The sequence below is a fragment of the Rhinolophus hipposideros genome, assembly GCF_964194185.1.
Source record: "Rhinolophus hipposideros genome assembly, chromosome: 2".
Taxonomy (NCBI): domain Eukaryota; kingdom Metazoa; phylum Chordata; class Mammalia; order Chiroptera; family Rhinolophidae; genus Rhinolophus; species Rhinolophus hipposideros.
The window spans coordinates 103683156-103707652 of record NC_138048.1 but is presented as its reverse complement, the minus strand read 5'-3'; the positions used below and the strand labels follow the sequence as shown (position 1 = coordinate 103707652).

At 43.6% G+C, this 24497-nt stretch overlaps 1 protein-coding gene across 4 annotated transcripts in view; it reads left to right on the top strand.

The window, feature by feature from the left end:
* HLCS (holocarboxylase synthetase) overlaps positions 1-24497 on the top strand; it is a 194352-nt gene that overhangs the window by 157690 nt on the left and 12165 nt on the right. For all 4 annotated transcript variants that reach the window (XM_081029111.1, XM_081029110.1, XM_081029109.1 and 1 more), the window contains exon 7: positions 23638-23705. In XM_081029111.1, coding sequence (XP_080885237.1) covers positions 23638-23705 — 68 coding nt within the window. The remainder of the gene's footprint in view (positions 1-23637; positions 23706-24497) is intronic.

The following is a 24497-nucleotide window of genomic DNA, read 5'->3' as shown; positions in this document are numbered from 1 at the left end:
TGAAATAACTGTGGACATGCAAGTAGTACTGTTTTCTGATATTATCATTCTGTTCTGTTGCTGAAGATTTGTTTCTTTTAATGCCAGGTTGGAGGCTTTTAGACATAACACAAAATACTGGCTTTGGCTGGCACAGCCATAAATTATGTAGGGACAGTGTTAAGAGAGATTGTGACCAAAAGTCACCTTTATATAATACACTTGCTGATTTAGGTCCGATGACCTTTGTACATGCAGCATTTCTGCTTTCCACCATTCCCAAATTCTTCCTTCTGGAAGTTACTACTCGTTAGCATGGACCCAGCACATACCCTGCAGAGAATGATGGGGGAGGAGGGGGGTTTGTGATGTTTTCCTTCCCTCCTTGTGAGTGGCCCAGGTCAGTCTGATGAGTTCTGTGGGGAGACAGGGAAAAAGCACTTAGGGATGACTTGCCAGTGCTCTGATTGAGTTCTGGTCCCCGCAGCTCTCACAGGCCCTGCCAGTACGTCTAATACAAATTCCTATCATATTTTAAATAGTAAAAATAAACATGCTTTTGGGGATCACTAAATTTGGTAAATCCAGGAAATTGATCACCTGGCTACTATGTCATTTGGAAAACTGACCTAGGTCCATTGGCATTTATCAAGTGTCTTTTCTGCATCCATTGAGATAGTCACATGATTTTCCTCACTTCACCCACTCATGTGACAGTGATGTATTTTTCTTTTATTTATTTTAAGTGTGTTTTTCCAGGACCCATCAGCTCCAAGTCAAGTAGTTGTTTCAATGTAGTTGTGGAGGGTGCAGCTCACAGTGGCCCATGAGGGGACCCAACCGGCAACCTTGTTGTTAAGAGCACCGCGCTCTAACCAACTGTGCTAGCTGGCCGCCCCCTGATGTATTTTTCTGATGATAAACCATCCTTGCATTTCTAGGATAAACACTACTTGATTAAAATGTATTAATACATATAACACACGATTGAATTCAGTTGGGTAGCATTTCATTTAGGGTTTTCACATCTGTGTTTGTGAGTGAAGAGGGCCTATTGTTTTCTTGCTTACGTACTTAAAATTGAGATTATTCTAGAATCATGAAACGAGTCAGGCAGCTTTTCCTCTTTTTCTAATTTGTGGAACATAATGGAATGTTTTCAAAGTTAAAAACTGCAGCTGTCTTGAACCCCAGTTGTGTTTGGTTTACTTAAGCCACCAAAATATTTTTTTAAAGCTTTGTCCTTAATTAACCTTTTAAATTAAAAAGATACTTTTCTGGTTTCACTGTTTTTCTTTTTTCCAGTGAGTGACCTAAATTAACTGTTCAGTTAATTTTTAATGAATATTTATTCACTCATTCATTTGACATTCATTTGGATTTATTGGGCATTTGCTCTGCACAGGGCATTATCCCAGGCCCTGGGGGAGAAATGAATGGCAAGAGTCCTTCCCTCATTTCTTCCAGAAGAGAAACAGATCTCGTTCACCAGACAGCATGTCTCATTCTATGAAAGGAAGGGCTTGGACCACTTGGGACCCTCAGACATTTGTCTCTCATGGAATGCTAATTTTGCATATTTGTTGAGCTCTACAGTAGTCATGGTCCCAAATTTTGCAGTTTCAGTTAGAAATATACATCATCATTCATTCAGCTATTTATAAAGTACCTACTATGTGCTAGGCAATGCGTGTGGCATAGAAACTGAAGTTGATTTCAGTAGTTTGTGCCGAAGGTTGTCTGTATTTTGGAAGCTGCATATTATCATCATTTACCCCCATTTTTAATACTGTATTTTAAACGTGTTTGAAGGCATGAACTTCTCAGGGGGTCCCTATGTTCCTGTGTCCCTCCTGCCCTGCTCTGCACACATGCACGCTCATGTTTGTCAACGAGCACTATCCATGTGTCTTAGCAGAGAAGGGGGCACTTTTCTCAGTGTTTGCAGCTCAGGTAAGATGATGTGGCAGGGTTGCCATGCTTTGTGTTTCCGGAAAGGAAATCAAGGGTGTGGGTTTCTGAATTCTTAACCTGGTGCCTTTGCCAGATAGCAGAGCCGTGCTCATCAGGCGTCTTCCCTCTAGAGTCTGACTCATTCTCTAGCTGACCTTACCTGGTCCCACGGCTCTAAGAACCCTCTCCATGGTATTGGTTCCCAAAAGAATGGCCTCGCCCAGACCTCTCTGGGGAGTAATCCCTCCCTTCAACTGCAGACTACTGCTTACATTCATTGGGCTGTCCGGCAGGCGTCTCACACTTGTCACATCCAAACCTGATTCCAGCTTCCACCTGCTCAGCTCCTGGCTTCCCCTTCTCAGCATATGGCACCTCTTGTCTTTTCTAGTTGTGCAAGTCAGAAATTTTGGACTCATCCTTTGACACCTCTCTTTCTTTCTGGAACCCAATTCATCATCAAATCCTGTTGTTTCCACTTTGAAAGGATCGAGAATGCATCCACCCCTGCAGTTCCTGGCACTCCCAGCCCAGCGCAGGTAGCCCTGCCTCTCTGCCTGCCTCGTTGCAGTCCGCCTTCCAGCGGACCTCTTTGCTACCACCGCCCCCCACACCGTTTTCTGTGTAGCAGTCAGGTGAACCCTCATAAAATACAAGTCAGATTGTATCATCCCTCTGCTTAGAACGGCTCACCATTGCTTCTGATTTCATTCAGTATAAAATCCAGAATTCAAACCTTCAAAGCTCTAAATCTGACCCCCAACTCCTGTAGTGCCCCCCACCCACACACACTCAGTGTATTCAGACGCCTCGATCACCTTGTTCTTCCCCAAACCCACTGAGGGCCTTTGGCTCTGCTGTTCCCGTTGCCTGGCACTTTCCTGTCCTAGATGTCTTCGTGGCATTCTTCTGTCGCTTCCTTCTCTGAGCAAATGTCTTACCAGAGGGCCTAGCCTGACCATTCCACACAAAACCAGCACCCACCCCTTGTCCCTCTCTATCCCTTTTACTGTGCTTTGTTGTCACCATGCTGACCCCTTATGTATTTACCTGCCCCCACCCCCGTATACACACTAGAATCCAGCTTAGGGGCAGAGACAGATCCTTTTCACTGTAACAACCCAGAGCCTAGAGGAACATAGCACGTGTTCCCTGAATCGTCTGTACCTGGGCCGATGTACTTCAAGGAGCTCAGAGATCGCCCCTTAAGGAAAATTCCTCTGGGGAGGCCAGGATGCGTGGCCCGGTTCGCATCACTGACTCGTCCTTAGCAGGGGCTGAGGATCCGGGGTGAGTCTGAACACAGTCCGAGGAGAAGCGCACCTTTCACAGGGGGTTACGGGGCTTCTGGGCAGCTGTCCTGACTCAGTGGCCCTCATAGTACCTCTGTGAACGAGGCAGCGATGATCCCCATTTGATAGATGAAGAACCTGAGGCTCAAGGTTAAGTAACTTGCCCGAGGCTCTGGGCTGGAAAATGTTGGAGATGAGAGAGACCACAACCGTCTTGTTCTAGCTGTAAACTTCTGGCTGCAGGCAAATTTCTGTGAAGTCTTAACATTCTCACAAATTTTGCATGGTTTCTATTCCATAATTCTGGTGCGTATTTGCTTTAACATAATAATATTTTAACCCATCAGCTTACTTACTCAGCCGTTTTGCTTCTCAGAGTGAGGTGGGTGCACTAGTGACAGGGCACCTATTGTCTTGCGTTTCCGTGCGCCCTCCCATGGGCGCCGGGGGCTCCAGAGAGATGCGCTGTACCTGAGGAGATTCCCAGACGTGAACAGAACAATAGCAAGCGTGGTGATTTGACCTAAAGATCTCAACAACTTTAACCTTTGTCTAAATAAAGGTAACGTGTCTCCTCTTAGTAGAAACCCAATCGTTTAATGAGAGATGGAAAGTACATTAGGGTTTCCGGTTTCTACAAGGATAGGGGAGTGAGTGCAGTGTTCGCTAATGGTGGAACGGAGGGAGCACGACCCGTGTCCCCCCTTGTCCAGTGGTGGACAGCAGCCCCCTGTGCCGGCTCATCACAGGCGGTGACCACCAAGGACGTTTGGCGTGTGACGTCACAAGGAAACCCAAGGGAAATGAAACCAAACGGAGAGATAAATGTGGTGGCGAAGGTGTAGTTAGCCTTTTCCGTCTCAGTCATCCTGAAAGGGCTGGGCCTGGCAGGGCACAGCCTTCTCCAGACCCTCCCCTGAATCTTCCTTTTCCTGTTTTTGGCTGCAGTTCCAGGCGGCACTGCACGTCTCCACAGCTCTGTGGTTCCGCGATGAGATGTTGACTGTTGGTCTCATTATTGGGGAGCAGTTATTTGTCGTGTGTGCTGGGCGTGTCCCTTACTCCCTGTGTGACCCTGGACACGTTACTCCAGTTGCCTCCTCTACAAATGGGGTTGTCAGGGTCCCCAGCTGGGGACACTGTCCTCAGGATTAAATGGAATCCCGAGCAGCCGCTCACACCGGGACTGACGGAACAGGATCAGCTGCTGATTCTCTTCCTCCTTAGTCTGAATCACGCGGAAGTGCCATTTCTGCAGGTCTCCCGTGGTGGGATATCAGCGGTGACCTCATACGGTTCCACCCGATACTCAGGCTCTGACACGATGTAGGACAATGAGCAGATTGGAAACAGGTGGCAGCTGTCCCTGGTCACACAGATGCCAAAGTGAGCTTGTCCTCTTGCCCTGTGACAGAAGAAAAGGCTGCCTTTCCCCAGGGATTAGCGCTGGAGCCTGCCCAGTGGCCTCCAGGTGATTTAACCGGGTCCGTTCCTAGGTTTCACTATTGGCACCTGGTTAATGGAGTGGGGATTTAGGGACCCGGCTCCGAGCTTGCCTTTTCCTGGTCTGTGCAGCACAGTCCCGAGCCTCTGGATGACAGGTCACGTGTCCTCCGCTTGGGGTGTAAGGCGCTTGCACTGTGGCTGTGGCTGGCCCCTGCTGGCGCTGCTTTTCGTGTCCGGCAGCTTCTCCTCTGGAGGTCACAGTGTAAAACCTGCACTGCCATCCCAACCTGCTCTCTCTTTTTAAGTGTGAGAGGATGCCCCATTCTAACCTGTGTTTCTTCTTTTCTTTTTTCCCCTCTCTTTTCCCTTTGCCAAGAGTGTGTTGGGGAAGGAGAGCCCTGCAAGGTTTCTGAAACCATGGAAACTTAATCCTCGTGGTCTAGCAAACAGGCCCCTTTGAAACAGCCGCATTCCACTTGGCCCCGTGGGCCCCCGCTTATGTGCCCCCCCAGTTACGTGGCTTGTGAGGGCCCCTGTTCCAGGGGTCTCAGCGCTGCTCTCGGCCCCAGCCTGCCCATCGCATGTTCCCCATCACTCTCTATTTCTCTCATACGGTACAAACCCACCTAGAGTAGGTTACATTTAATGGGGTGAGAAAAATCCACACGGTAAGAGAAAAGTCGCAGGTGAGGTCAAGCTGCTTCCTCCCGGGAGGCAGAATGATTTTCTCCTCTCTGGCTCCCACACCGAAAATTCATACAAAAGAGCTCTTTTTATGTTTGATGTATTGCTTTTAAAAACCAAATCCTTCATGTTTTTTCATTTTGGGTTCATAACTCTTGGCCGACCCAGCAGGAATTTGGCAGTTGGCTGGGCTGCTTCTCCCAAACGCTGAAAGCTGCCTCGCTGAGCGTCCCTGGCTGCTGGAAAGACGGGGTGGGTGGGGAAGGCGGGCTGGGGAGCGCTGGGGGTGCCCCCCCTTTGTGTGTTTTAGGGGCTTATTGCTTGTTGACACGAATAGCGTGTGTGGGGCTCCTGACATGCTTCTTGCTGCATGGTTGAATTGTTTTGTAATCAAGAGTTTTTTAGGGTTACCCAAGGCACAGCGAGGTGGACATAGGTTTTGTTTGGGACAGGAGCGTAATTTCCCCGTGTGAAATCATTTCTATTATGATTCATGCTAGGCATATTTAACCCACTGGAGCTACAAGTAAGCTCAAACTAAGGCACACCTTAATTTATTTCATTTTATTCTGTTGACAAAGCACACTATCCAACACCCTCGTTCTTTGCTTTAAAAAGAATCAGAAGCCACACGAGTGCCAAATCAACACAGATGGGCAATGATAGCGAATGGAATGGCTTAAGAGAATTCTGCCAACATCACAATTTTTTTAAATGGAGAGAGCACCAAAATTGTGCCATCTCCTGGTTTTCGGAAACTCCAATGCTCTGCAGGCTGGCTGAAAGGACACCCTGCTAGCGGGGTCACATGGCTTACCCCATCGTCCAGTGCAGGGAAGCCCCCTTGCTGTCTGAGTCTTGACAGATCATATCGGAGTCTTCTTTCTGCCTTCTGGATTTTTCTCTGTGGGTGAGCGGAAACATAAGACTCTGAGAAAGGCAGCCAAATGCAGAATACACACACACACACACACACACACACATTGTAATTATTGTTATGTCTTTACTCTGAATATAGGAATCATAGGACCCTACTTTATAATCCTTGGCAATGCATTGAACACTCTTCACTCACTAAATTAGCAAAAAAACAAACAAATAAATAACGTGATTCTTTAAAATGATACTATCCAAGACAGGCGAGGATATAATGAAACGGGTACTCTTTTTAAACCCTTGTTTAAACCTTGATGGGAGTGTACGTTGGAACAACCTTTTGAAAGCAACTCGGTAGTAGGCGTTAGGAAGCAAACGAAGTGTACATCCTTTGTCCCAGTCATCCTACTACCGGTGATCTGTTCTTAAGAAATACTCAGATATACAGGAAAACCCATACTCATGAAGATTTACAATTAAATACATTGTGTACAGTCGTTCGGTGGACTATTACCCATCAACAGAAAGACTAACAATATGAGAAATGCTCAGCTCAATTAAAAAGCAGGTTAAAATACATTAATAGCTCATAGATTAAAATCCTAAAACATGCATCTGGAAAAGAACTAGGAAAAATGGACAAGTGGTAATAGCTGTGTCAGGATGAACAATGACATCTTTCATTAATATTTTCCAAACTATCTGTAGCACAATTACTTCCCTAAATTAAATATCCTACATACTTTTGACCATGGTAACGGAAATGTTTGGAACTTCAAACTTTGGCCTTCACTGGCCTTCACTGATTTAGAATTTATGATTCTGTGGACAGAGATTAAATTGGAATTTCCTTTGTTTATGGGCACAAACAAAATTATTGGGAAAATGTTTGAATTACTTGAGCAGTTCAAGCCTGAAGTCACACTCGAGCACAATTTTAATTAATTGAATGCATTTAAATAATTTTTTTGTCACCCCATCAGACTAGAGTTTTCTGACTCTGATTTCATTCTCTTTGTGACATTAGGTGTAGGAAGTGGTATATACTCTTTAAGAAGAACAAATCGTGTCCAATGACTTATAAGGCTCTAGATAGTCATTTTGTTTCCTTTTTCTAGTAGGATAATGAAGGTACTCATTTACTAATTGGAGAGACTCTCATACCTACTTGAACTTTCTTAATCAAAGAATGTGTTCCTGATCTTGACAGTCACACACACACACACACACACACACACACACACACACACACACACAAAGTGCCCTACCAAAGAAAAACAATCCAACTAATGGTGGTTAAAGATCTCCAGTATATGACTGCACCCCAGTCTGTAGGAAATGGGGTGACCGTACAGCGGTTCCCTTGTGAGCCAGCATATTATAATAATGAGTTATTCATCTTTACCAAAGAAGTTATTCATCCTCACTAAAAATTCCTTTGAGTTTTTATAACTGCAGGATCCTTTTAATAACACACTCATTTTCTATAATAATCTCCAACTGTAATGCAGCGCATACGCCTCTCTCGCAGACCCCGCCCACAAGCCCTCCTCTGCCCCTCATTACAGACCTGGTCTGTAGCAGGAACTTTCATCTTCCTCCTCGCATTTTAATGCTTATCGTAAAAAGCATTATGAGAAGTTCCAGGCAGTTTCATTTTGTGAAAGTACACCCCGCAATCTTGATTTCATTAGAATGTTAAGCTCTGTTTACTATTCTTGGCTTTATGAGGGTCATTCACTAGGACAGCATTTAGCAGTAAGTATGTCAGTCCCCACGTTCTGCTGGAGATCCCACCAGGTCCCTCAGCTGACCAAGGGTGGCTGTGCTGTGCTGTTTGGCTCTGAGCACCCAGCACGCGGCTGCCGTAGTGAGCTCTGCCCCTCGATCTCGCCAGCTGTGTCTGGTCCTCGGGTTCTGCAGGACACTTGTCCCAGCATTTAGCCTGAGTGCATGGGGGATGCGTGCACAGTACAGCTTCAGGAAGACAAAGTGCCATCTCCGGGAAAGGCCACCGTTTCATCTTTTCTGGGGAGGGGTCATTGAACAGTTTACTAGGCGCTTGACGGAGCGGAGCACTCCAGCAAAATGGAAGCGGAAGAAAGCTAGGATCAAACTCAAGCCAGCCAGAGGGATGACAAACAAGGGAAATAAGCAAAAGACAGTGACATTTCCTCCAGGAGCACTGACCCCCCTCGGGTGGGTGGTCCCAGGCAGAAGCAGCTTCTGTCCCGGTTGTCTGCCAGGAGAGGGTAACAACCACCAGTATCAGCATAGCACTTGCTAGCTTTCCCAGGTGTTCTCCTAGTAGGTCTTTTCTCTTGTTCCTTACAGCCACATGAGGTGAGTGATTCCTCTTTTTCCAGAATGTGCTGTGATAGAGGACCTCAGACAAGGCTGAAGGGTGCCCTGTTGTAAAATGACCTAATCTGGAAGGTGAGAGCTGTCCGCCCCGAGAACAGATACCGCCATGAAGACTTTTCATTCCTTCCATCACGTCAGTTTGATCATGGAGAGGAAACGAGGGAGGAACTGACATTAACTAGATTCCACAGTGTGCCAGGGGCTCTGCCCGGGTGTGCTCGTGCAGGATGATACAGTTATTCCGCATGAGGCCAAGTGAGATTAAGGGGTAAAATTTATCTCTGAGGAGATGGAGGGGGAATCCGCATAGCATGTAACCCCTCAGGGGAGCCCCAGCAAGGCGCCTGCACTGGGCTTCCTGCCACCCCGGTTGTGGCAGAGGGTCCCAGAACCCTCTGGATGGAGCGCATGCCTGCTGAATGGTGGTGGTGCTGGATGGAGCTAGTGGGGTTCAGCACTCCCCCAAAAGGTAGGTGCTGAGTTGCCAGTTTCCTGGTAAGATTAAAGTGGTGCCTCATCCCATCTTGGCCCTGGGAATGCTCTTGGAAGAGCATCCAAAACTGAGTTGCATGGGACTTGGAGTAGAAATGACAGTGTCCTAGGCAAACCAGTGTGCAAGTGCACACACATGTGTGCACACGTATGCACACACACATCGCCCACCAAAAAATCGGAGTGATCTGTATTCCTGGGATTTGCTCAGTTCTTCTTGGCCCTGATACATTCCAGCTCTGAAACGTGGTTGAATGCAGTGCTGTATGTACATGAAGTGATGAACAAAGCCAAGCCTTTTCCACACGTGTTCACTTCTTTAGATGCAATTCAGGGGTTTCTGTGCCTTGAACCCCCCACCCCACCCCTGTGAAGTGAGCTGACTCCCTCTGAACTCTGACCCCATCTGATTGTCCCTACGTAAGTCTTTTGAGGACCCTTTAGCCTTCTACTGCTGACCATTGTTCCTGTCCAAGTCCTTTCCCTGGTTTGACTAAACTTTCAGTGAGAATTCGGCTTTCCTTAAGATTTGTTTGCATTCTCTCGTGTTGCAAATGTGGTATTTTAATTAATTAGAATCTAGCATATAAATACTTCTTGTTAAAAACTGCCACCACCACCCCACCTCCCTGCCCTGTGACTTTCTCTGTCATTGTTTCCGATGATTCAGGATGCCCTTTTTAAAGAATTTTTAAAGAAAAATTAAACAAAGAAAATGCATGGAAAAGATTTATGTATTTGGTTGGGGGAGGGGGAAATTAAACTTCTCATAATAGTTTTTAAATTAAATTTTGTACTCGTCCAAATCCTTTCCTTCTCCACCCCTTCCTCTGATATTCCCTCACTCATTAAAACATAGGATTTTGATGGTATTCGCAGGGAAGCTGATTTACTGGAATAAAGAAGTTCTTTAAGTTTTAAATTTTGGACCATTCCCAGTGTGTCTGAACCTGGGTTTCAGATTTTACTGGCATTTTGTTGGCAGAGCCGTCTTTGGAGCCCGTCCTTATTTGAGCGTGTTTCCTGACACCTTTGGCGGTATGGTACTATGGTTTTTAGATTTTTAAAAAAAGTTTAAATAGAAAAGCATATATAAACATATACAGAAGATTGATTATAAAATGTCAAGCAAAATAAAAGGGCAATAAAAACTCTCAAAAATTAACAAATGGGAAGTACTTTCTTTTTAAAGGAGCAGGAAAAGGCAGGCTGAAGACAAAGATCCCAGGAGAGAAGGGTTTCAGGAAACCCCAGGAAAAGCTGACTTTTCATCTGTGTTCAGTGTCCTTTTCGCACACTAGGGTCTTATTGAAATAGGGTCTCGGGCGCTGCACTTCCCTCTGCCTGTGCTGGGCCCACGGTCAGTACTTGCGGTCATCAGGGCCAGACAGTAGCCCCCCGAGATGAAGGGCTAGCTTATGGGGTAAGGACAGGGTGACAGGACCATACCTGCGTTGGGGGCGTCCCCAGGACCAGCCGCAGAGGGAATCCTTTGCCCCGTCCTCCCAGACCTGCAAGGCCAAGAGAGGATATAGTATTTTCCTGAGCCCCTTGGAGAATCAGTGAGAGTGGAGACCGAACTGCAATGTTGGCAGCTCCACTGAGTCGTAAAGCTAGCGCCCACTTACTGGGGACGCCCTAAGAGCATTTCCACGGAGACCAGGCACAAGGCCGGATGCCCACACTCCACTTCTGTTAACATCATCCTGGAGATATCAGCCATTTCAAATAGACGGGAGAGTCAATTACAGGTTACAAATTGAAAAAGAAGTAAAACTATGTCTGTCAAGTAGATATGACGGTATGCTTGGGAAACCTTAGAGAATCAATGGTGAAACTAACTGAAACAACCAAAGAATTCAGTAAGGACGCAAGACAGAGAATGTCCTGCCAGGACAAAGCCTGACCATAAGCCAGCCTCAAGGGGCAACAGAATTGGGTAGAAAATAGAATTGGGGAGGAGTGATTGGGAAATAACCACTTGAACGAAAATCTTTACAGAACTGGATTCTGAACCAGGTTTAGTTCGTGGGGGCCATAAACCCAGCATATCATGGAGCAAAGCCCTGCATTAAAGAAAGAGGCCCCTTGTCCCACTGAGTGAAGAGTTAAGCTGGTGCTAAGCTTTCTGGTCAAACAAGCTCTGGCATGCTGCTTGATCTCTGGCAGGGTGGGGTGCAAGGAAGGCTCTGGAGAGAGGTCTGAGCCATGAGACGGAAGGGGGAAGGGTGATACCCAGGGCAGCAAGGTGGTGAAAGAAGCAATGGTTTTGAGGCCAGCTGGCAGGGGCAGGAAATTCTTCCTCATAATTACCCTTGAAGCAGCAGCTCTATTGGGGTGGAAAGAAAGAGCCCAGCGACTGCCTGAGTGGTCCTCCCTCAGGGTGGAGCTTCCCTGCTAGAGGAAGAAATTCATTACCTTCGAGTTGCTTTGTCTGCCCAGATGTTTCAGCAACCCCTTGGCTCTGTAGGTAATGAAACTGCTTCTTATAGTAGTAGTTTATGTAATTCGGTGAGGACAGATGGGCATATTCGAAACAAAAACGTGTAGAGAGCCAGGAAGATGCCCACTCAGGCACAGAAATCAGGGCTAATGAACTTTGGCACAAGTGGCGTGGCGTCTAATTCTTAAAACTTTAAGATAATTTTATTTCCGTTGTTAAAAAATGCAAGAACCCCGTTTTGATTTTACTCTTTGGGCCTACATTTTCATAACTTTCCAGAAAATGTATAACCCCCAGGACCTTCAAATTTATACAACTAGAAAAATCATTTTAAGAGGATGGTGGCATGTCTACCTTCAAATCTGATTTTGATAAAGGAAGATATTCTTTGGTAGCGACTCGGAGTGGGGCTTGGCGCTAGGCAACCCTGGTTAAGTGTTCTGGGACCTCGCTGGGCTCCTTAACCTGTGTCACCTCTGCTTCCTCCTTAGTCACGTGAAACCACGTGGCAGTGACCATCACGAGAATTACTGGAGTGTTTAAATGAGAAAATCGCTGACACCAAGGGCCCAGAACATGGTTAGGTGCTCAGTTAATGGAACCATGGTGTTACATGCAGGCTTGAACTTTGTGGTACCTTCTGAGGACCCGAAGATCCCATTCTTTACCTATAGTTGCAGATAGCATGGCTCATCCATTAATTAGTGCACAAGGCCTTGGAGAAATTGTAAAGTGAGTGGGAAAATGGTGCCCTGTTGGCTGATGTACTGACTCTTGGAAGACTGTCATATTGAGGTAGCGGTCAAGACTGGTGTGTGTGTGTTTGTGTGTGTGTGTGTGTGTGTGTGTGTGTCTGAGAGAGAGAGAGAGAGAGAGAGAGAGAGAGAGAGAGAGAGAGAGAGAGAGAGAGAGAGACCCCCAGCCCTTGGCATGCTGCATGGGGCTAAAAACTACAGACCTGACATCTGGTGACTGAATGAAGCCACCCTAAGGGGACAGAACACTAACAGGGAACTTAGGCATCACTAAGTTGTGATCTTGGGTATAGTGGCCCTCTCAGGTATATACTTTCTGTCCCACTGCCAATCGCTTCTTCCTTTCTCCCTTTTTTCCTTTTTCTCAACTACCAATCGTCACCTTAGTTCTAGAAAATAAAATCTCTCCTTTTGTGGGACTGTTTCTGTATTACCCTAGAGGACATGAAAAGAATACAATACTTTATTTTCAGCAGTCGTGGTGGCCAGAGGAGAATTATTGACTCTTTGATGTTGTAGTGCAAAGGATTTTTCAAGAAATATAGTTTTTTAGAATGTATTGAGAAATAGCTTTGGATGCAGTGGTTTCAGAACATCAGCCTTTGGACCAGCTGTATTCTAATCACTTAGGACAGACGCAAGCGCTGGCTCTGGGGATTGGGATTCAGTGGGACTAAGATGGGCCTTAGCATATATTTGTTTTGTTTTTAAAACTCCACATGTGGTTCTGACGTGCAGCATTGTTAGAGGTCCTAGCCCTAGAGGCAGATTCTATGACCTTTATTCTATGGTCAACACCCTACATTTGTTGCGCTTGCTGGTTCCTAGCAATGACGGAGTCATTTCTTAAAACTGAGTGCAAAGCATCTAAATATGTTCTCACTTTTTTCTAAAGTTTTAATGGAGATGATTGAGGAGAGTCTTAAAACAGTTCCTCTATGACTCCTGTCTTCTTCATAAACATGAGGAATGCTTTGTGGAATGTCAAAAAACCTGGTCATTCTGGCCAAACTCTACCAGACGTGGTCCATACCTTCTTGAGAAGGTCTAATGTCCATCCAGCCTAACTGTCTATCTGGGGGTGAAAGTGAAGCCTCAATTCAGGTTCTTGTGCACAAATTCCTGAACTCTGTCCATGTGAATGCGACTCATTGACATATTCCCCAGGAATTGTAAAAAACTCACACAGAGCTATGGGTGTAAAGACATTTGATGCAGACCATGAGTACTAAAGCCATTTCTAGAGGAAATCAAAAACATTTACCTTAGAATTGTCCTATAGGATCATTGGCTGAAACTTCTTTTTAGTCTTGTTGGAGGCAGTACTTCAGTAAAAACAGCATGGACTCATAGAAAATGAAAGAAAAAATTCAAGTTCTTTTTAATGAAGTAAATGATGTTGATATTTAAATCTATAATGACAATACAGAAAATTACAGACCAGTATAACTTCTGAGTTATTCAGAAATAATAAATATTAATAAACAGAAGCTAGCACCACATATAGAACATAGTACACCATGATCAAATATTTTTTTCCAGGAATGCAAGGTTGGTTCAATATTAGAAAAACTAAATTAATATATTTATAGATATATTAACTTATTAATATATTAATAGACTGAAGGAGAAACAGCATATGATTATCTTCATAGATGCTGAAAAAGCATTTTTTAAAATTTAATGTCCTATCTTCATAAATACATTCCAAAAGATAGAAATGAATGGATATTTTCTTAATATGAGTGTGTGTGTGTGTGTGTATGTGTGTGTGTTTGAGTCCTAAAGATAGCATCTTACATAGTGGTAGAACCCTAACAAGTAAGGGTTCCACCAAGATCAGAAATAAGGTAAGGATGCCCACTATCTCCACTTCTATTTAACATTGTGCTGATGATATTAGCCAATCCAAATAGATAAGAGAAGTCAATTAGAGACATAATTGAAAAGGAAGGAAAACTATCTATCTGCTGATGATATGATAGTGTATCTGGGAAACCTTAGAAAATCCTGATGAAGTCAGGCAATAAAAGAATTAGTCAAGGAGCAGGATATAAAATTACTATGCAGAAATCAATAGTCTTTGTATACACAAACAATAACCAGTAAAGGATGTTATGGTATGATTTATAATAGAAACAACAAAGATAAAATACCTAAGAATCAATTTAACAAAAGAACGTTCAAATTTGCATAAGGTAACTTTAAGACGTGTGTGAAACACACAAAAGTAAACTTGAAGCAAATGTAAGACACTTTTTGCTCATAGGCAGGACAATTCAACATCACAAAGATGTCAGTTCTCCCCAAGTTAATGTATAAATTTAATGCATTTGTACAAAAGTACCATTAAGGTGGTTGGTTTTTTAAAATCATTAATCTAGACAAGTAGATGCTAAAGTTCATTTGGGAAAGTATATATGCAAGAATAGCTAGGAAAACAATGGAAAAGTAAAGCCATGTAAAGCCATGGATGGTACTAGTCTTGCGAGACTTTAAAACATACTATAAAACCTCTATAATTAAAACTGTGATATTGGCACATAAGTAAATGGAGAGACCAACAGAAAGGAGTAGAAAGTCCAGAAATAGACCTGAGCACATATAGAAATTTAGTGTATAATAAAGGTGGCATCTCAGATTCCTAGGCCAAAGGTAGATTTGGTAAGAAATGGTCCTGGGTGACGGGATGAGGAAACTGTGATACATTTATACAGTGGAGTATTACTCAGCTATAAAGAAGAATGAAATCTTACCATTTGCAATGATATGGATGGACCTAGAAAACATTATGCTAAGTGACAAGTCAGTCAGAGAAAGACAAATACCATATGATCTCACTTATCTGTGGAATCTAAAGAACTGAATAAATGAGCAAAGTAAACAGATATAGTCTCAGAGATATAGAGGAAAAACTGATAGTTGCTAGAAGAGAGGGGGGTGGGGTGAGGGAGAAGGGAAAGGGATTAGACAGCACAAATTGGTAACTACAATATGGCCACAGGGAAAGACAGTTTGGGGAATATAATCAATCATATTGTAAAGATTTTGTAGGTTGTCAGATGAGCATTTGTCTTATTAGGGAGACCACTTCATGGACGGTATACATGCTTGACCATGCACTGTACACCTGAAGCTGAAGCTGAATACTACTGTATGTCAACTATAATTTTATATATATGTATATATATATATATATATATATATATATATATATATATATACACAGTCACAGGATATGGAGTATAACATAGGGAATAGAGTCAATGGAATTGTAATAGATACATACGATGTCAGAGGGGCAATAGATTGGGGGAGGGGTTATCACTTTGTGAGGGGTGAAATGTCTAACTATTGCACTGTTTTGTACAGCCAAAACTAATAAAAGAAAATAAAAGAAAGAAATGGTCCTGGGACAATTTGATAGACATTTGAGGAAAAAGAATCAGATCTCTACCTTTCACCATACATAAAAATAAATACCAAATGGATCAGCGATCTAAATTTAAAAAGTGATATTCTTTAAGTACTAGAGACAAGTAGATGAATTCCTTATACCTGGGTATAAGGGAAAGCTCTGAATGACACGAAAACAAGAGGCAGTAAAAGAAAAGGTTGATACATTCGACTACATAAAATAAAAATTTGCATGATAAAAAACACCATAAACAAAATCAAAAGACAACAAACTGGGAGAAAATATTGGCAAGATAACACAGATAAAGCACTAATATTCCCTAATATGTAAGGAACTCTTAATAATAGGCAAAAGACATGAACAGGTAATTGACACTAAATGGCCCTTAAACATATGAAAGCCTCACATATAAGAGAAATGCAAATTACAACTACACTGAAATATCATCTCTCACATATCAGATTTGCAAAAACTAAAAAAGTGTGACATCATACTCTATTGGCAAAAGTATGATACTCTACATGGAAACAGACATCCCATCCACGGCTGGTTCACTCATCATGGAAGGGAGTCTGGCAATATCCAACAAGGCTGTGTACACATTTTCCTTCTGACCCAGCATCCCACTGCTAGGAATTCATCCTGAACATACACCTCCAATGATACAAAACTGCATGTGAACAAGGGGTTCACTACGTTGCCATTTTGGATGCCACCTAAATGCTTCTGCACAAAGGACTGGTTGAATAAACTGTGCTTCATTGACACAATGGGTACTACTCAGCTGTAGAGAAGAATGAGGAAGAGCTCTCTGAACTTGTAAAGAATGTTTCCAGGTTATAGTAAGTGAGAAAAACAAAAAGCAAAGGAGTATCTACAAAATGGTAACTTTCTGTAAGGAAGAAAGAGAAATAAGAAAATAGGCATCCGTCTGTTCATTTGTGCAAAAAAAAAAAAAAACCCCAGAAAGAATAAAGCAGAAACCAGCGCGATTGGTTGAATCGTTATTTACAGAAAGGAGGAAAGGCAGGGGAGATCTGTAGGTAGAAGGGGCGGGTGCAGGAGGGTGACAGTTCCCAGAGCATGCTTTTCTGTACCGTGCAGACTCGGATCCAAGTTAAAAAGAAACAAGGATTGGAGGGTGAACCCTGTAATGGAATACAGAAGTACAATTAAGCCTTTTTTTCAGATGAATGACATAACTACACTAAAGTGAAAGAAAAAGGAACAAGCCCAAGGAACCTTTAAACACAATATTTACTATATACCCTCAGGCTAAAGACAAAAAAAAGAGCTGTAGATAACTATTGAACCCTAGTCAGTAAGTTTGTTTTTCACAGTAGCATGGGTCAGCAATTCTGAAACCACTTTCTGTGTCTTACAGTATTGAGCAAATAAGTAAATATATTTGAGATAATGGGAGCCAGATTTCCCATTATTGGAGAAGGAAGTTACAAACATAGAAAGGGGAGACTAGAATAAACCTTGTGGTCTTGGGTTGGAATTGGAGTTTTCAGTGACATCATGCTCCGTTGACGAGGCTGTGCAGAAACAGTTTTTAAGGTAGATGAGTGTATGGGAGGGAGGGAGGAAAGATGGAAGGAAGGAAGGAAAACACACATTTTCTAGCTATTTCCTAGCACTCAGATTTGTTTTATAAATACCATTCTCCCCTAAAAGGAACGAGTGCTCCTTGGAGAAATGGCTGATTCCAGGGCTGGGGCTGACAAAGTTCAGAAAGAGCCTGGAACGTGTTCTTATGCTGGAAAGTAAGGACATGCTGAAAGATGACAGGGACGTGTCAGTAGGACACAGGAACCAGCTTGAAGGAGCTTCCACTTCTCGAATCTGGGGCTTCAAAATAAATCATGATAGCAGAATATATAATCTGTTGTGTAAGAATCCGTAGGTCCATTTTGATATCAATAAGTAGAGAAATAAGTCGGGGGAGAAGGAAACGCTCTTCCTTATAGTATCATCCCAACAAGGAGCATCCCGATATGAAAGAAATGATAGAATCTTTCATATCGGAATCATATCGGATTCCATTCCATCGGATGGAATCATATCATATCTTTCATATCACTGCTCGGCAATCATCAGATAAATAATTGATGCAAGCAAGACTCATCCACAGATGTTAAAACCAGTAGACTAAATTGTGTGAGAAGCATGACATTTATCTCCCCACAAGTACTAATCAATTACAATGGAAAAACAGTAACTTCACAGTGGAAAAACCTGGCAAACGCAGCCGTAACCACGGGGACCAAGGTGACTCACCAATGCTGGGACAAGGCACCAGTGTGTGCCTCCGGGTACCGCGTGCTGAGAAGGCTACAACTGGACTAGTGTGTGTTCCTGCCCAAAGTGCTAACCTGAGTCTAATCGTGAGATTTCAGATCTCGTAAATTGAGGGACATTTTACAAAATAACTGTAATGTCTTACACTCTTCAAAAAATGTCTAGATTGTGAAAGACAATGTAAAACTAAGTAAGAACTGAAGCAGATTAGCAGAGACATGACAACTAAATGCAGCAAATGATTCTGGATTAGATCCTAATCCATAAAGGAGATGGTGTTGTGTTGTCAAGGCCATGTTATTAGAATGAAATTTGAATAAATCCTGGAGATCAGGGGTTGGCAAACTGTGGTCCTCAGGCCAAATCTGACCTGCTGCCAGGTTTTGTACCGCTAATGAGCTCGGAATGTTTTTTACATTTTTAAATGGTTGGAAAAAATATTTTAAGAATAAAATCTATATGGCATTCTGGAAATGGCAAAACCATGGAGACAGTAAAAAGATCAGTGGTTGCCAAGGATTGGGGGAGGAAAGAGAGTTGAATAGGTGAAGCACAGGGCATTTTCAGGACAGTAAAACTGTCCTGTATGACACATCTTGGTAAATACACGGAATTATACATTTGTCAAAACCCATAAAACTGGGCAACACCAAGAGCGATCCCTGATATTAAACTATAGACTTTAGTTAATAATAATGTATCAACATTGGTTCATCAGTTATAACAAATGTATGAGATGTTAATACATACATCTCATGGAGGGGGGTTTGGGGAGCGTGGGAAGGGAGCTCTACGTTCTGCTCAGTTTTCCTATAAACCTAAAGCCGCTCAAAAAATAAAGTAGTAATTTAAAAAAATACTATATTGGAACACATGAACATTATGTGAAATGGAAATTTCTGTGTCTATAAAGTTTTGTTGAAACACAGCCACACTTACTCATTTACATATTATCTACGGCTGCTTTGGGGCAGGGACCGCAAGGTCCAAGAGTCACAACAAACCATGTGGCTCGCAGACTCAGATAGGATGCCGGCAGCCTCATGCACACGGTCTCCCTAGCCCAGAGGCCGTGTGTGCGAGGATCAGAACCAGCACCCAGCCTGCCACCTTTCTACAGGCCACATGCTCTACCAGGCATTCAGTGCAAGGGACAGGCATGGCCATACATGTGTCATGGGTTGTGTGAGTGAGAGGAGGCTTTGTACAGTGAGCCTGTGAAAGCTCGGACAGTTGGTGGTCTTTGCCTTGTGAATCTGTGACCTCTTGGAAAGGAGAAGAGAGCTGATGGATGAGTGAGTGCTGAACCTACTCACGGAAAAGTTGGGTTTCATAAATCTTTTTGTTCATAGCATATTCCCTGGTTATAAAAATGAATGTACTCCATGTGTAGGAGTATTGGAAAATGCAGAGAAGTATAAAGAAAATAAAAACTACTGAAATTTTACCATCCAGAGATTACATAAAACCACATAAAGAAGATGCTAAAATTACCATATAATTCTGCCTCCACCTTCTGGAGATACCCATGGTTAATACCTGTCCTGTATTCTATAAATGCACATAGGAATACATAGCAACATAAACTGGGCCATTGATGCTGTTTTTAAGCCTTCCTTTTTAATTATCAATGTGAGAAGAATGTGCATAACTGTGTGTCAGCAATGTCATCTGAATACCGCCAGATAAGGAATTTTCCAGTTGTCAGACACTTATTTTGTAAAATATATCTCATATGTGTAGTTTTTTTAAATGGGGAAAAAGTTTAAAAGAATATGTTTATTTTTAATAAGAAGCACACATATTAGCAGTGGTTCTCTCCAGAAGGGGGAGGCAAAATTATATGATAATTTTAACCACAGTTAGTATTTCATTATATGCCCGAACAATTTTAAAAAGTATATCTTAAAACATCTCTGGAGCCATGCTGTCCATCGGTTTTACATCCTGATTAAATGACCTGACGGTGTCCAGTTTGCCTTAATGTGTGTCACTGAGGCTACGTGAAATAACTCTTTCTTGATAGATGCTGTGATTTTTTTTTTTCCCATTCCTCTATCAGACTGCTGGTATTATTCTGATTTTTCACAGTGTAATGAATGCTGTGATGAATAGTTGTGCCCCGGAATTCTTTTGTTTCTCTGTCTGAATCCTTCTTAGGCTTTAATCCTAAAAGTATAGTCACTGAGTCAGACGGCATAAAAGTTTTAAGGTTCTCATTGCATACAAAAAGACTAGTTTTCAGAATTTCTGCTCATTAATTACTATCAAATAAGCTCTTACTCGTTGGTTGTCTTAAAATAGTGCTACAGATAACTGTTATTGTCATATTTGTTTTTAAAGCAGATCTTTTAGAAATATTTATGAAGTTAATTACAAATATTGTATGTGAACATACAAACCATGCTTCCCTCCAAAAATTTTTCAAGATAATTTAAAATTCAAGCTAATCATCTTAAAGAAAAGTTTAAAAATAAAAGAGGTTTTGTCAAATCCCGCTCCCGCCCTTTTCAACGAATTTTACAGAATTGGAATAAAAGCGTATGTATTTTTTTGTAGGCTGCTTTTTTATTTTGCATCTTATTGCAAGTGTTTCTTCTGTGTTGCTGCATAGTCTTCATAACAATCTTTTTTTTAATTTTTAAATTTTTTATTGGGAAACAGTGTGTTTCTCCAGGGCCCATCAGCTCCAAGTCATTGTCCTTCAATCTAGTTGTGGAGGGCGCAGCTCAGCTCCAATTCCAGTCGCCGTTTTCAATCTTTGGTTGCAGGGGGCACAGCCCACCATCCCATGCGGGAATTGAACTGGTAACTTTGTTATTGAGAGCTGGCGTTTTAACCAACTGAGCCCTCTGGCTGCCCCTCCGGAAGCTCAGGAGCAGCTCGTTGTCTTCAATCTAGTTGTGAGGGCACAGCTCACTGGCCCAGGTGGGAATCAAACCGGCAACCCTGTTGTTCAGAGCTCGCACTCTAACCAACTGAGCCATCCAGCGGCCCGTAACTATAATTTTTAACAACTACGAATTAGTCTAATTTTCACTTTTATAGTTCTGTGGTGAATGGACCACTCCCTTAGGTTCAGGTCCCAAAAGTGGATTGACTAAGTCTGAATTTAAATTTTTGTTCCTTCAGAATTGTCACTATTTCATCTTGGCCTGGCTTCTAGATTAGTCTTAATTATTGAAGCTTTATTTTAGTGACCACGTGAAATTCATCAATATCCCACTGGCAGAGCACCCAGTAGGTGCCGTGACGTCCTTGGGACCTAACTGGCTAGGACATTGTCCCGTTCGCAAAGGCACCCGTATGGGGTTCCAGGTGTTTCAGACAAAAACAGAATGCTTCTCTCTTGTGCCCAGTTGGTAACTACAGTGAACGCGCTCAGCTGCCACTCACAGAAGACTTTTATTCCACAGCCTTTGCCAACAAGGAAAGAAAATATACAGAGGCAGGGAGGTAATCATTATGTAACTCCCTCCTTTTTTTTTCTTTTTTCTGTTTCCCTTCGTGAGAACATCATCAAGTCAGGATGGAAACGCGTTTATGGTGGGTGTCTCCTTTCTGCTATAGCAAACTCTAGCAACTTCATTTTCAGAGATGCAGCATTTACACAGTCCATAAATGCTTCTTTGTTGCCCGTGCGCCGTGTGGTTTGGCCCCCAGAGTTATCTCAGATAGCACAAATAAATCTGGCGGCCTCCGTTGTCTCCAGCTCGGCCCTGGCCCCTTCCCCCGTTTGTCTCCCTCCTCCCAGAATTTCCTCTTGGCCTTCGGCGGCACAAACCCAGTCTTCTCATCAATATGCCCTGTTAACTGCTGCCAAACCTCCAGCAGTTTAGTGCATATGTTCCCTTAATCATTTCTCTTTGTTCTAGAAGTCTGTGTTTGGTTTCTGAACCCTGCCCCCCCCCGCCCCCCATTCCACCATCACCGTCACTGGCTATATAGCACATGACTGTCTACTATCTATTTAAAGAACATCCTAGATTGCCTGCCATGGAGCGAGCCTTCACAATCTGCTCACAACGTGCCAAATCCTCCCCCCTTCCCACAGAAAACTTTGTTAGCTACCCTCCCCAAGAGCCCACGGCCTTGCCCAGGTGAAGAAGGGGCTACCGGGACCCTCCACAAAAGCAGAACTTCCTAGAAGACAATTTACCTCCCTGCACGAAGAACAAAGCTTCCTTCTTAGGACTCTCTGCCGGTCCAACACAAGAAAAGGACGCTTTCTTCTTGGAGCCCGAGGGTGTCTAGGCACCGTGGATCTCAATGGGTTATTCATGGTGTCCAAGAGAAATACGTCTGCAGCTGTATTTCATGTGAGATGGAAGTGGGCCTGGCACACGGACGGCGGGCGGCCTGCTCGCCGGGAATGCCCTGTGCCTGTGGCCCGGCCTGCTGCCCAACGTGGCCAGGCTCTTCTTAGCAAGTAAAGGGGTCTTCTGGGCTCCCCGTCACCGGGGCCTGCACACCCCAGGGCACAGCTCTGCGAGCCAGGGGCGCACAGAGAGACACTGTCGGTTTTCTCTGCTTTTCCGTATTTTTCTTCTCTTAACCATTTGTAAAGTTCTCCCCATTCCTTGATCCTGGAGGGAGGAGGAAGAGCTGCTCAGAGCGTGGTCTGTCTCTGGAGCTGTGTCCCCTTGGCACAGGGTGGCTATGGAACCCTGGAAACTATTGTGGGAAACTTCATGTTTATACGAAGCACCATCTCTCTGTCATCCATGCCCTTGTCACTTCCCTCCCCGAGAAAGTATTTCAAAGAGGCCCCAGCAGCTGCACTGACAGTGGGCAAACGTGTGTGTGTCTGTGTGTGTGTGTGTGTGTGTGTGTGTGTGCGTGTGTGTGCATGCTTTGTTTAGTAAATCCTACCGTGAACTATGCCTGCTCAGTACTTGGTCAGCACCTGGGACTGCGCAGAAAACCTGCCTAACGCGAAGTTAAAATCTAACGCGAAGTTAAAATCCGTAGAATGTAGCTGGGAGGAAATTCTCAGAGTGGGGCTTTTTTTCCTTTTCTTTCCTGAAAAAAAGTTACAGTTGCTGCGTTTAGTGGAGATACAGGGCACTTTTCTACCTATCCCCTAAAGGGAAGTTTGTATTCTTTTAAATGAAACCATTTTAAAAGCAGAACTCAAGCCTCAAATGATCCAAGGTTCTCCTGAGTTCTCAGAAGGTGTAGATTTATTTACTATAGTTAAAACATAATTAGTTCTCAGGGGAGAGTGTATCTTTTAAACAGCTTTATTGCCACCATATTGGTTTTCTGAATAATCAGAAACTTCTGTTATGATTATGTTCTAGTGTTCGAACAGAAACACACTGTAAGTAGAAACAAATGTCAGGAATTGCTAGTTGTCACTCGAAGAAGGGACACCACATCAGAAAGAACTTGATGGGATATTTCAAAGAAATATAATCTAACAACGTCTTAAATAAACTGGATAACAGCTCAGGCAGGTACACGTGTCTCCCCCACTTCAGTTCCCGGAGGCTGGCAATGGGGGCCCGATCCCTTGATGACCCTTCCCCACATGCACAGACGCGTGTACACCATGTCCCCCACTTTGCCTGCGCTGTGGGTCCCCCTGCCCCTGGGTTCTGGCTGACTAGTCTTTCCCACTGTTTGCAGGTTGATGTTTGAGATGCCGCAGGAAATGGGTTTAATAGCCATCGCAGGCCGACAAACACAAGGCAAAGGTCAGTCATCTTTTATTATCGTTTCTGCTGTGTCTGTTTTCTAAAATCTGTGACTCTCGAGGCTAGAGAGCCGATTGATTGAATGTGCTGATCATGGAGATGACGTGAATTAGAAGTCGTTTGTTTTCATGCCCACACGCCCAGGTCAAATGGAAGAAGAGGGAGTGAAATTGATTAGAAGATTGGGCCTTAGTAGAATTAAAGCATTCTCTCCAAGCGAGATGTTTGTTAATCACTTGACGGTTTTAACATTTGGTTCACTGTGACTTGTAAATTCTTCTCTCTGACGCATCCTAGGCATTGCGCTTTGTGAATCATAACTGTTACAGAGACATTTATTTTCCTGAGGGTCTCTGTGAGGGGCCCTTTGTGTCTGTACTGTCACATGGAGGGGACTTCGTCCGTCAGCCCCACCCCAGCTGGAGCTGGAACTGGCATGGAGGGGGGCACTCGAGCGAGTGACGCCCCGTCACAGAGTGCACTCCGAGGCAAGAGCCCACATCCTCCCAGAATGTATCTGTGCTCACCAGAGCCTGTTCTGCTCCCCGTGTCATGCAGGAGGCGCAGGGTCGTTGCCCCTACACCCCCAGCTGGGGCCAAGCTGATCCAAATGTGCTTTTAACTCCCAGAGAAAGCAAAGAAATAAGGAATCCCGTTTCCTGCTTCTCTCTCTTAAACATGTCTTTTGAACATAAAGAGAAAAAAATCATTTTGTCAAAAGCTGTGGGGCTCAATTTGGTTGCTAAAAAAGAAGATATGGAAAAACCTTGATTAGGTATACCTCCCATTTTG